This window comes from Furipterus horrens, unplaced genomic scaffold (genome assembly GCF_987537825.1).
Source record: "Furipterus horrens unplaced genomic scaffold, mFurHor1.1.pri manual_scaffold_11, whole genome shotgun sequence".
Taxonomy (NCBI): Eukaryota; Metazoa; Chordata; class Mammalia; order Chiroptera; family Furipteridae; genus Furipterus; species Furipterus horrens.
This window is the reverse complement of record NW_028327181.1, coordinates 86,054,218-86,068,218: the sequence shown is the minus strand read 5'-3', so window position 1 is coordinate 86,068,218 and position 14,001 is coordinate 86,054,218. Positions and strand designations below refer to the sequence as shown.

Here is a 14,001-nt window from a genome sequence, read left to right as displayed (position 1 = left end):
GGCACATTTCACCAAAACAAAATGGACTGTTTCAACCTCTTGTGAAAAGAGTCAGGACAACGATTCTATCCCTCCCATCACTGTCTTTTTTACCTAAATCCTGCTTTAACATCAGCTCTTTCTACTTCTTCCCCAAACTCTTCAGCAGGTCAGACTTGACTTACAGCTGTACCTTCATGAGAAAGATTATCATAATCATTTTGCTCTGGCATCCTGATCAAAGTGCACGCAGTTCGCTGTTGTGGTAGGGTCCAAGGTCAGACCCTCTTTAGGAACTCTGGGTCATCAGGAGACCACATCTGGGTCCTGTTGCAGTAGTTTGTGGAACGAAGACGCAGAGGCAATTCCAGCAGGCAGAATGAGTGATCAGCAACGAACGGAGGGCCGTAGCTTGCTCAGGCTATCAGCGAAGACTAGCAGTCCAACCGTTCCTTTTATTGGGTTACAAAAGTTACTAAAAATAGATTCAATAGAATTTATGTGTATGGAATACATTCCTTATGGGATTATGGGGGAACATAGCTTCTGCGGATAGTTTAGACATTAAACTATTATGCCTACAATACTAAACTACATTTTATCTAAAAACTACAAAGCAAGGTAATAAGTGACAAGGGTTCGTTACACCTCAGATGTTATCACTATGGGAAAGGAGACACTGTCCCTTAGGATCCCTTTGTTCTCAGGAGCCTGTGACCTGGCCGCCAGGAACCGCATGCAGCTGCTGGCGTCGGCAAGACTCGTTTGCAAGTTCTTGCAGGCTGAGTCACAGACCACCTGAACGGTAGGGCTTGTATGCAAGCCCCCCGGCAGATGCCATCTGGCTTTCCTCTTCAGGGTCCTATTAGTGTGTAGTCTCTAAGCCCCTTGGGGAATTCTGAGGACATTTGGAATGCTTAAATTCACATTCCCTTCACCAGTGTATTGATAGCTACTTATGATTTAGCAGAGGCCAAATCATAAAACCTTGTGGCTGTCAGTCTTGAGAAAACCAGAACACCACCCCAAGCCAGGTGAGAGCCAGCGAGTGTGAAGTCAGCAGTGAGGATAACAGGAGCTGGTGAACTGGGCCACACTTGTGGCTGCTCTACCCCGTTCCTTGGAGGCTGTGTTTAAACCTTTTGTCAAAGAGAGCAATAGGCCCATTCACAGTGCTTAGAGGAGGGACTGTTTCCATTTGATGGGATGAGAACATACCCATTTTTAGTGGAGGTACAGAGTAAATCTCTGAGGCCTGTGACTCAGTCAATAGCAGTGGCACAAAGGTAATTGATTGCTAAGCACCAGTTCCCCCTTCATTGGCCTGGCATTTAAGTTTTTATTGTAATGTTCCCACCGAAGATACAAATGTAGAATTGGCAAGAATCTGCCCATCTTGATTAATAATAGGGAGAATGTAGAGCCTGAGGCAGAGCGGGACTTTTCAGAAGTATGTCTGGTGGATAACGGTGATCTCTGCAGCTTTGTCCGAGCTTGAGTTGGGAGCATTTTGCCCTACCTAGAGATTGAAAGGAAAAAGAAAGGATAAAGAAGGATGCAAACGGGTATTTCTTTATGTACCAACAAACTGGTAGCTAAGTATAAACCCCTACATCATTCCAAGTACACATCATTTTGCCTCTGTGTTACCCAGTGATTCTAGGGAAAGTTGTGGTGTTTACACTGAGCAAGTATCAGCAAGGCGCACCTAGTATGAAACCTGCAATTTGTTGGCTTTGCCACAAAGAGCCCGTCTGCTCCTTGATTGACCCATCTGCCTGGACTGGAAAAGGCCCTGGGCCTGCAGCTACGTTGGATCTCAGATGCACAGGGATTCTACTTCATTCCTTGAGTCAGGACCAAACAGTCTTGTTGTTTTGAAAAAGCAGCAGAGATCTGGGTCTCAGTGGACTGAATATTTTTTACTAATTCCATTCCACTCTCTCTGTACCTGACTCCGTGCCCTATCTGGTTTTGTGTGCACTTTCTAAATGCTAAGTTGTTTAGGAATATAGACTGTAAGCCTCTGGAAGGCAGGTCACTTGGCATGTAGAACTAAAATTGGCACTTTCAGTAAAATTTTGTGGAGTAGATAAATGAGCCAAAAAATCCAGTATAGGAATTAAAGGACCTGGACTTTAGTTATGTTTCTACAGCAGTGTCGCCTTGGGAAAGTCACATAACCTCTCCGAGTCTTAGTTTAAGTATCAAAAAAAATGCAGATACCTGCCCTAGCTACCTCACAGGATTTTTATGAGGCTCAAACAAGGTAACGTGTATAAAATTGCTTGTAATTACTATTTCTGTTAATTTATTTATTGGTTAGCAGCTTATTTTGTTCATGGGAAAAACTGAGAGTTGCTGCTCATGGTTACCTTTAATTCTGAACTAAACTTTATGGTCCCTTTCTGGCCTCTTTCTTCCAATACTCAGTAGAAATGACAATGTAGATTGGGTAAAGAACTAAAAATTCACCATATAATAAAATCATACTAATTTACATGAGCACATCATCCAATATTAGAAGAAATGGGATTATGGAAAATAGTAACCTAGACCAGAGGTGACAAATAAGTTGGCATTAGGTACCTGAAATACTGTGTTGAGAAAGATTCTTGTATCATTCCTGGGTGGAAAGAATGCTGTGCTTGATTGTTTTTAAAAAATGAGATATAATTGACATAACATTGTGTAAGTTCAAGGTGTACAATGTGTTGATTTCATACATTTATATATTGCAATATGGTTACTAATGTAGCTTTAGCTAACACGTCTATCACAGCGCATAATTGTCATTTCTTTTTTGTGGTGCGAACATTTAAGATCAGTATATAATAAAGTATTGTACCCACTGTGCTATGCATTAGCTCTCCAGAACTTACTCATCTTCTGCTTGTACTCTGCTTGATTATCGATATGTGCAACTGATGCAGAATTAAAGGATGGCAGCATGTGTACCATCCTGGACACTATAATCTTCAAGGCCCATTCTCAATGCTGTAATTCTACAAAAGTGAACACCTTCTTTAATTTAAAAAGTATTGGAGACCTTGTCTCTTTGCCTTAGTGGGTTTTGTAGATGTAGTAGAGAAGGCACCCATCAATTTCTAGTATTCAAAGGCTGTGTCCCCTCCTCATGGGGAAACTGGATTTAAAGCAGCTGTGCTGAACCAGTAGGGTAGTGTCTGTTTTAGACACCAAAGGGCAATATGAATTTATAGTCCTGTCAGGAAATCCGAGGGTAGGGAGGAAACATGCTTGTTTTGCCAAGTCTCAAACTGTTGAAGTGTGGTGCTTCTTAAACTTGGCCGTATGTAAGAGTTACGTAGGGGCAGGGATGGGTACATAAGTGTGGGCTCTGAAGCTCTTCCAGTTTGGGGGGACCCTTTTTATTTTTTAGAAAGAGAATACAAATTTTAAAGACACTAAATTGGATATAAGCTCCCATGGTCCTGAAGCTTACGTTTCATTCATTTTACAGTAAATTCACCTCTACTTAGGGAGTGTGTTAAAAAAATCTTAAAAGTAAGGTTCCTGGCCCCAGATGTTCTGACTCATTATATCTGGGATCCAGAAATCTGTATTTTCAGTAAGTTCATCCTTTGTTATGGCTGGGCTGATGTTAAGAAAACAACAGCACAAATAAATACCTATTTCCTGACACATAAAAGAATTACCCACATTTGCTTCATAACTGATTCAGCTCCCTTCCTTCCAGCATTTATATGTCAGCCCCATTTTCTCCAAGCAAATGACAGAAACCCCGCAGAGAACACTTTCCTTCTCTGGCTGAGAGTCAGGCTGGGACTCCGCTGCCTCGGGTTGTCGGCCTCCCTTCCTTGGCTTTCTCCACACCTGCGGGCATTGGCATAGCTCTCTGGCTCTCAGGCATCGACTCTGAAGGGAGAAAATGGTGCTAACTTCAGGCAGCTGGCGTGCGTTTGATTATCTTCCAAACCTCATGTCAAGCCATTTAAAGAATCATGTCTTCTAAAGAAAATATTCTCTCCTATTGGCTCTGTCCTCCCTAGAGAATCTACAAATATAGCAGAGGAACTTGCTAGGCACCTGTCACACAGGATCTCAGGTAACCTTCATAACTACCATGAAAAGCAAATATCACTGGTCTCATTATAAAGATGATGCAACTGAGGTGGGACTAGTTAAGCAGCTTTCCCAAAGCCGCTCAGCTTAGTGAGTATGAGTTGCAGGTCTGTGCAAACTCCAAAGTCTATGCTTTTGTTGTTATGCCGGCCTGCCTCTGGAAAAGGAGATTTTTATAGCTCAAGCCCAAGGACCCCATACATCAGCAGACTTACAGGACATGGGACTTCAAAAATGACAAACACTGTAATGGCGAAGGCACCGAGCAACAGAATGACAGCAATCAGACATTTGACCACAGTGCTCCATTTCTGCCTCTTCTCTAGGTTCTCATCTGTGTCTAAAAGGAGGGAGAGCAGCAGAAGAGGGAGGAAGAGAATTTGAGAGAAGGAAGAGAACGACCCTCTGCTTTGAAGGGGTCCAGCTTGACTCACAGGCTGAATTTCCAGCTGAGACTCAGAGTCAGGACTGGGGTGGGAATCATGGGCTCTGCTCTACTGTCCTTTGCAGCCTCTTCCCAACGAGTCACCCTCCCTGCCATTGGGATTTTCCATGATCAAGTAGGACTGATGCCTGCAGTGCTCTTAGAGGAAAAGGGGCGGGGGCGCACAATGAGTTCTGAACTCATCTTACACCAGCAGCCTTCTTGGTGTCTCTGCCTAGAAAGTCGCCCACCTGGGCTCCTCCTGGCTTTAGTGGGTCATAGGAGGAACAAAGGCAAATTAGCATTGCTTCTGGGTCATAAGCCAAATTTGAGGACAAATGGCTTATACATATCTCGTTATTAATCTCATATTTATTTTTCTCCTGGTAGGAACTGGATGTGACCCAAACCGGAACCTTATAGAATTTGAGTCCTGGCCAATTTAGGGAAGGCTATTTCTAAAACAGTGCAAACAAAACATGCACTTGGTTGTTGTCATCACTGTAATGATTGGTGTGTAAATGTCATTTATACATGCAATGGCTGGAATGACCTACCGCATGAATACATTTTATTCTGTCCCCAAATCTGACTATAAGATGAGCTCACTTGTATGGAGGTAAAGCATTATTAACAGTTATGTGTCTCTTAACCATGGGGATATATTCTGAGAAATGCATCGTTAGGCAATTCCATCATTGTGCGAACATGATAGCGTGCACTTGCACTAACCTAGATGCTGTAGGTTACTACACACCTAGGCTATATGGTACAGCATATTACTCTTAGGCTGCAAACCTGTACAGCATGTTACTGTACTGAATACTGTAGGCAGTTGTAATACATTGGTATTTGTGTATCTAAACATGTCTAGACCCTGACTGGGTAACTCGGTTAGAGCAGTGTCCCGATATGCCAAGGCTGGGTGTTCAATCCCCGGCCAGGGCACATACAAGAACCAACCAATAAATGCATCAATAAGTGGAACAACAAACTGATGTTTCTTTCTCTCCCTCCCTCTCTACCTTCCCTCTCTAAAATCAATAAATAAAAGTTAGAAACATATCTAAACATAGAAAAGTACAGTAAAAACACAATGTAAAAGATAAAAAATAGTACACCTGAAAACAGTTGTACACCTGTGTGGGGCACTTACCATGAATGGAGCTGGCAGGACTGGAAGGTGCTCTAGGTGAGTCAGTGGGTGAGTGGTGAGGGCATGTGAAGGCCTAGAACATTACTGTACATTACTCTAGACTTTGTAAACCCCGTACACTTAGGCTCCACAAAATTTATAAAACTATATTCAATAAAATCAGGCACAAGAGAAAAGGATGCAATCGAGATACAGTAAACACGGGATGTATGAGGTGGCTGCTGGCTTAACGCGGCACACTGTTTTATAGCAAACTTTTTATAAGTAGAAAGAGTGCACTCTAAAATAACGATAAGATGTATAGTATAGTAAATACATAAAGCAGTCGGTTACTATCATTATCAGGTATTATGTACTGTATGTAATTGCCTGTGCTGCACTTTTATACAACTAGCGGTGCAGTAGGTTTGTTTACACCCGCAACATCACAAACATGTGAGTAATGCATCAAGCTATGACGTTACGATGTGACGGTGGGAATTTTTCAGCTCCATTATACTTCTCTGGGACCACTATTGTTCACATAGTAGGTCCATTGTTGACCGAAGTGTCATTATGCAGCACATGACCATATTGTCAAACTACAAACATTTCTGGGACTTCCTTTATAGTGAAACTGATTTCTTCCCATAAGAAATGGAGTGAATTTCTAATGTACACTCTATAACTTCTCAACTTCCAGGAAAATCCTAGGAGACCCAGACCAATGTTGGGGCTAAAAATGTTTTTCTTTCTGTTTTTGTCTTACCCGTACTTATTTTGTACCTTGTTTCAAAGTGCTAGAAAAATTATCAATACTTGTAGTTTTCTCTCCTTTGTTTCCTGGAATTACGGAGATGGTAGTGGTAGGAAAAGTCTCTGACGAAGCCTTCATTGCTGGATAGACCTTACATTGGGAGATCCCTGGTAAAAAAGCTATAAAACAAAATAAGAAATAATGAAAGGACAACTAAGAAAACTTTATTCTGCTTTTGATTTTACCTGACAAAAACCCCTAGCTTGACCCAGGTGATATTATACTTCTCATTGTGGCCCTATTGATCTGTCCATAGGTTTAGGGTGTGAGCATCGAATAGTGCCAAGAGTATATGAGGATAGAGATACTAATAAGAGATATGGATTAAAATTCCCATGAGGTCTTTGACTAATGTAGGATCAGAATGGAGGAGTAGGCCATACTTTGTTTGCCTATCATTCTTAAGGCCATAATAATAATAAGGATAGAGGGCGTAATGCTGTTCAAAGTTTCTGTCTTTAAAAAAGGTGGCTCCAAAGTCCAAGGAAGAACACAACATATAATAACTTGCCTTAATGACTACTGCAAGTCTGTCTAGTGGAATCTAAGTCTACTTTGAGAGGGGACTGGGGAAAATAGGGCCAGCTGGGAGAAGAAGAAAAGACCACCCAGCTTCATGTATCCTCAGTTTCATTCATTCAGGAAATATATAAAAATGAGTATCTGTTATGTGCCAGGGACTGCTCCAGCACTTTGGATGTATCAGGTGGATACATGGTAGCAATGGGACAAGTGAAGAGGAGGGGTATTGAGGGCACAGCAGGGGAAGCAGACAACAATATGTAGTCAGTTTTATGGCAGTTAGAAGGTAAGTGCTACCAAGGATAACAAGAAGTTGAAAGGAGAGGAAGGTAAGGGAGCAGTCGGGCGTGCAGGTGGCAGTGTTTCGGCAACATGCAGTACAGGCGGGTTGTATTGAGACGGTGAGAACTGAGCCCAGACTGGCAGGAAGTAAGGGCACTAGCCAAGCAGATGCCTGGGAAAGTACAGTAAGTCCTTACCGATGTTGATAGGTTCTCGGAACTGTGACTTTAAGGCAAAATGACACATAATAAAGCCAATGTTACCATAGGCTGCTTTATATAAACAAAAGTTCTTACAGCATATTTCTGGTCACAAAAAGCTCACCCAACTTCTAAAAGACCCAAACACTTCTAATATTAAACATTGAAATAAATGTGAGCTATACATACATTTAATAAAAATTATTAAAAGCAATCAAGGTAATTATTTTCTAACCTGCTTATTCCAGTTCAGGGTCGAGGGTGGCTGGAGTCTATCCCAGCAAGCCAAGGTACAAGATGGGGACCAACCCTGGACAGGAAGGCCTTCCATTGCAGGGTGCACGCACACGCACCCATGCTCACTCAGACCAGAGCAATGTGGACACACCAGTTCACCTAATGTGCACGTCTTTGGGATGTGAGAGGAAACGAGAATGCGGAGGAAAACCCATGCAGATGTGGGAAGAACATGCAAATGCCACACAGTGGCCCCAGTGAATATGAATTCTTTTTCTCATCAACGTCAAACAAAACGATGTTGAACGAAACAACGTTATTCAAGGACCCGCTGTAGTGACCTCGGCAGAGTGACAGCTAGAGCAAAGGCCGCAGGGCAGAGAACGTCTGGCATGTTACACTTGTAGAGGAAGAGCAAGGAGGCTGGCGTGATTGGCGTGGAGTGTGCAGGGGGCAGGAGCAGATGACGAGGATCTAAAAGAAATGGGCCCTATTGCTGAGGCCTTTGTAAGCTAGATTAGGGACTTCGGCTTTTATTCTGGTTGAAATGGGGATCTGTTACAAGGTTTTGAGGAGAGGAGTGACAAGATGAATCGCTTTGTTTTAAGAGGGTCACAGATAGATTGTAGGGGGACAAGGGTAGAAGCAGAGTCACCCTGTTAGGAGGCTATTGCTGGAATCCAAATGAGAGATGATGGTGACTCAAACCAGCTGTGGAAATGATGAGACGCAGACAGATTCTGGCTGTAGTCTGGAGCTACTCCACTTGCCTCCAGCATTGGCCTAATCCAATTCAGACAGTGCTTCCTATTCCATTTTTAATGGTCTCTTGTTTATTAAATTAAGGTCTGTAAGCACTACTTGACATTTCTAAATTACTCTCCCATGTCTTGATTAAGTCCATGTGAAAATGTTAATTCTTTACTTCAGAGGCCAGTGGCCACCATACCAGCCCCCTTACACAAAATGACAGGGTAAGAAGTCATCCTTTTTTTCAGTTTAATCAGGAAGACGGTATTGGCAAAGATAGGCAGAGACAAAGAGCCACAGGTTCAAAAGAAAAAAAAAACAGGGAAATTATGTGAAGTGTTTTAAGCAGTTCTCTGAAGTGATAACGTGTTTATGGGACAGATGAGATAGAGATAAGTAAATCTCACTTTGGACAAGTCACGTCAGTTCTCTGAGTTTTGGTCTCCTCGTCTGTAAGGTGTTTGTAATAAAGTATTGGTCTGTTTCACAGGCGTGATATGAAGATGAGAAACAAACAAAAATGAGAAAGCCGGTGTGCAAACTGAGTGATACTATGATTGGAGGAGGAGCAAAAACCTAGAGATCCTCTAAGTAGAACTGTGCCCTCTAACAGGGATGAGGGCACTTCACTGTGACATGTCTTTCTACCTCCTGGGGGCTACTGTTTCACAGTCTACTTTAATAAGCTTTATCTGTCAGTGTATTTTCATTTCTGCCTAGTTTCTGAATTAATGTCCATCCATGCTGGCAGTTCATCTCTTTTAGATCTCATCGGTTAGGTAACTGAGCAGCTCTCCGCTCCCAGTGGTGATGGAATTGCAATATGAATTTTTCTTTGGCTAAGGATATTTGAGCAAGAATGCCCCACTTTGAGAAGACATACAAAAATCCAAATTTATGAAATGGATAATTTAGGAGATGATGCTTTGCTTTATTGTAAAATAATTTACTTTAAATAAGGTGCATTTAAGAGAAGTCTCTGTATTCATATTAGAAGGTTGAAAGGGCTATTTGAGAAGTCTTATATATTGCTGTTGGGTTTGTGCTTCAGATCTAAACTTCTGCTTTACATGTATAGAGAATAGACCATCAAGTCAAATCCCTCATTTGTTGCTATAGAAACTAAGCACTGGAGAAATTAAGTAACTTGTTAAAGGTGATCACTGATATCAGAATAAACATTTGTTTAATATTTCTCCTATTCCCACAGTTTCACATGGGGTAAAGAGACCATAGGAATTATTTCATACTAATCAAATTCCGAAGAACCTAATCTATATACTAAAATGACATTAAAAACATTCACATAGGAGGATGTGTCTGTCAAATGGATCAGATAGAATGTTTGTCTCTTCTGGGTACCCTCTTCTAAACACATAGATCATGTGAAACCTAATGCATGATTGGAAAACTTCTTGATTAATATTCAATCTGAGTAATAGGAACTATGTGGTGTAAACCATATCGGAAACAATGAGGATCTATGAGTCCTCTTTCTCCAGAAGGAAATATCAGAATATTTATGAGAGGATCTCTTTCTTGGCCAAATTCCATAAATAGTAACAAATTGTTTCCATCTTACATTTTTTTACATTACGTGTCCACCCACATCTTCTGATGACCAACTGTGTTGCAGTACATTTTCATCCCTACAATTTCACATTCCTATGTCGCTCTGGGAACATTTCCATGAACTGCTTTCTGTTTCCGGGACAGCCTCCTGTGTAGACTGATGTCGCCTACAGTGGGCATCTCCTTCAGGACCCTATAAATTTGACCATTTACCTAATGTTTATTTCTACCTTACTTCGAGTCTGTTACCTCTTCGTACTCAGTGAGTTTAAATTCAGAATAGGCAGTATCAAACTTGTAAATGGGGTGATATTTCAAAAGTTCATTCATAAATTGGTTGTTTGCAATTCATCATTGTTCCATAGAAATGTATCCTGACCGATGATTAGGTCCCCAAACTAACTTACAAACACCCATTTAATCTCTGCACAGCTCATATAGTATAGGATATTAGCTTAAACCAGCGAGTTTCAATTTTTTTCATCTCATGGTACACATAAACTAAGTACTAAAATTCGCAGCACACTGGAACATACACTTTTTTCTGACCTGACAAAAAATAGGTATAATTTTGATTCATTTAGAGCAGACTGCTATTGTTATGTTGGTGGTTGTCATTTTTCTTTTTTATTCGACAATTTAACGGAAGAGAGGTTAGTGCCCAGACTAAATAATCAGGTACTAAATGTTTTAAAAAATTCTTGTGGTATGCTAGTTGAAAATCGTTGGCTTAAACTCTTCCTCCTTCCCTGGGTTCTAGGCGAGCCCAAAGCAAATTGTTGAATTAGGTCAGACTGATCTTTGGCATCTCTTGTCCTCCTTAATCTCCCAGTTCCCCTTGTCCCAAATCTTTAAGAGCTAGCTAGTGTCCTTAATGGAGATCCTATGAAAGGCGCAGCATGTCAGGACTCGGAGCGCCCTTAGACATGAGAAAGCTGAGTCAGAGAGGGCATAGGTTTGCCCAAGGAGAGGATAATCCATTTTCTTCAGGCGTTAAGCTCTACCTGTGTTCAGGGCTGCGAAGTCGAAGCCACGCGCACCTCCATCTCATTTTCCAATCTTACCTTTGCCTGTTAGAAGGGATCCCGTCCGAAACTTGGACGTGGGGGCCAGGTGACAGCTTGCGAAGGCAGTGCTGTTCCTGCGGGGAGAAGCAATGACTCTCAGGTTCTTTAGAGTATGCTTGACCTTTGGCCTTTTCTCTGAGTATACAAGGTTGAGTCTCACTTCGCTCGAAGAGCCAAGGCACTGCAGGGCAGCCACGGTCAGCGTTTCGGTGAAGGTGGACCTGTTGGCTTCTGCCTGAGCTTCTGGAAAGAGAAGAGCCAGAGAGAATAAAGGGAGGTTCTTAATCTGAATGGCTAAACCATCTTATTGACATGTTAAACTCCACTGCTGAACTTTTTTCTCTTTTTAGTTAATTCATTCCTCTGCATGTGCTTGTGGTACTTAACATCCAAGCCCTGCCTGCCTGCCTGCCTGCCATGGGTCACATGCAGACAGGTGACTGCAATAAATCCAGTCCAGAGAAATACTCACAGACTCTCTTCCCTAATGCCGAGAGGGTCAAGTGCCACCTCCTCCTCTTTCTTCACTCCCTTTTTTGATTTATATAGCCACGCCTTAGGTAACAACAGTTAATTCAAAAATGGTTTTCCAGAAAGCTTCTTGAGGGGAGACATATTTAAAATAGGGTATTTGAGATCTGGACTAGAAATGGGGGAGACAGGCATCTTTTATAAGTAAAAATATTCTGGAATGGCAAAGTAAGTTTTTTGAAGAAGGGAGAGCCCATTCCTTACCTGGCATTAGCACATCCCTGATGCTTCTCACACCCTTTGGGAAGGACCCAGGGAGCTGTTCCACTTGACAACTGCTATCTCTGAGTTCTGGGGGCGGAAAAAAAAAGGTCAGGATTTTCTGGCTACTGTTTAGAGTTTCAGGCGCTGGAAAGGGAGATGCAAAAGAATGAGTGCAGTTCCATCCATAAAACTTGCAATTGGTAAGATAAAAATTCCCCAAAATTACTTTAGAGTGTATACAAGGAGGAGTTAGACTAATATAAAGAAAACTGAGTACCAATCTGTTATCCTTTGGGGGTGGCGGTGGGGTGGGGTGAAACCAAGGTAAGGAAGTTAATGAAAGACTAACCAACCTTTCTCTTCAAACAATGATTATTATCTCTTCTCCTTCCTACTCCATCTGCCTTCTTCTTTTAAAATTTTAGAAAATTTATTAAATGTAAACTTGAACAAGGTATCTTTCCAGTTTTCCCTGGAACTACAGGTCAGAGTTATTCGTGGTTTTCAGCATATAACTCCCAGGATGCTTTGAGTTTTCTTTATTTGCTAAATTTGTCACTGCTGCACATTACAGTGTTTGGCTTTAACTCTGGCAAGCTAATGGTAGAGATGAAATGTTTAGGACCCTTTGAAAAATTATGTTTTAAATGCACAGTTGTCAAAGAGCAGAAAATGATGCCATTTCACCCCCACACCACCCTTTTCTTAGCTCTCCCTCCCAAGAGCATCCCCATGTATTTGGATGTAACACCTTAAAAAGGAAGACAGCATCTTACAAAGGGCTATGAAGTTGGGGGCTTAGGTGGTGATAATACTGGAACTGTGATACCATCCACCAGGGAAGAAAGGCATCTAATAGGGAAAGGACTCTGAATGTTAGTTACATAAGCAAGACAGAAGAATGTATTGCATTCTCTGAAGATTCTCACCATGAAAGAGACAGCTATCTCTCTGGGTTAAAAAGAGTTGTAGTCCTGCAAAGGGATATGTGGGATGACTGGAAAGCATTGCCTACTGAGTGTTGGCTCTACCTCCATCTGCCGGAATAAACCCCCAAACATTTCTAGGCCTCTCTTTGGATTTTCCAGGATATTGAGCTAGAGAGTCACTTACCTTCCTGGTTGGCATCATAGGATGTAATAATTAGGCTGAAAACCACGATGGTATTCATGTCAGCTTGAGCACATGCTCCTTGCAGAGACAGTCCCTTATAGCTTTGTCTCTAGGTGTTTGCTCTGTCCTGGAGCCAAGTTTGACCCTGGGAGAGTCTGGTTCCACCCTAATTATTTTGCCCGATTTCCTGAAGACCCAGGAATAGAGCTGACTGGATAGAGGACCGAGTCTGCTTGTTAACGATTGACTCAGAAGGTCTTTCCTGACCATTGCTGGTGCCAGCATAAGAAACTAATTACCTAGAGGTTTCCCTAGGAGAAAGGGCATAAACGCCCAGTGATAGGCTTTATAAATACTTGCAGATAGACACGTAGACATTCACAGGCATGCTCACTGACACAGGCACATAGATGTACACACCACCATAAAGAGATGAAGAGATTTCTGTTAAGGAAAGTGATTTCGAGAGTAGAGCAGGAAATGGACTGAGTGAGTCAGTGAGTTACAGTGGAGGAAGCACTGACCTGGGAATTAATGGAACTGGATTCTAATACAGGCTGTTACTAGCTATGTCATCTTGAGAACATTTGCTTGATTTCTCCACATCTTAATTTTCCCCCCTGTGAGAATGTTCCAACCAACTGATCTCTAGAATTCATTCATAGTTGCACACATAGACTTACATCAGCACAGACATGCCTATCTAGTTTTGTACATTTTACACTCCTGCATAGTGAAGTGGGTATGAGTGGACCACCTTTCCATGACTGTTGGGTTCAGAAGTTGTGAGGAAGAGCTAAGTACCCTAGGTGAGTGATACTTCCTGCAGCTTGGGGAGGTTTTCCTGGACAGCTGACTGTTGTTGAAGAGTTTTCAAAAGTCACATACTTTAGTAATACTCTGTAGGCTTCGTGATAACATGGCTAACTGGATCATAAAGCAGAAACGAAGATCTATTAAGATCCTCTGCCTAAGTCCGGAGCCTCTGTAGTCTTTCTGCCCACTGCAAGTGTATCCCATTGGAGCCAACATAGGTTTGGTCTTGTGAAAGAAGTTTCTAGAGG

At 41.9% G+C, this 14,001-nt stretch overlaps 1 protein-coding gene across 1 annotated transcript; it reads right to left on the bottom strand.

Moving 5' to 3' along the window:
* Nucleotides 1-368: 368 nt before the first annotated feature.
* CUNH17orf78 (chromosome unknown C17orf78 homolog) lies at nucleotides 369-13,090 on the bottom strand. Its single transcript, XM_090292628.1, has 8 exons — nucleotides 12,938-13,090; nucleotides 11,825-11,911; nucleotides 11,087-11,332; nucleotides 6,462-6,578; nucleotides 4,918-4,923; nucleotides 4,299-4,423; nucleotides 3,754-3,876; nucleotides 369-1,498 (listed from the first exon to the last, which is right to left on the bottom strand). Exons 1-8 carry the CDS (start codon nucleotides 12,993-12,995, stop codon nucleotides 1,424-1,426), a joined length of 837 nt encoding a protein of 278 aa, XP_090148754.1. The 5' UTR covers nucleotides 12,996-13,090; the 3' UTR covers nucleotides 369-1,423.
* Nucleotides 13,091-14,001: the final 911 nt, after the last annotated feature.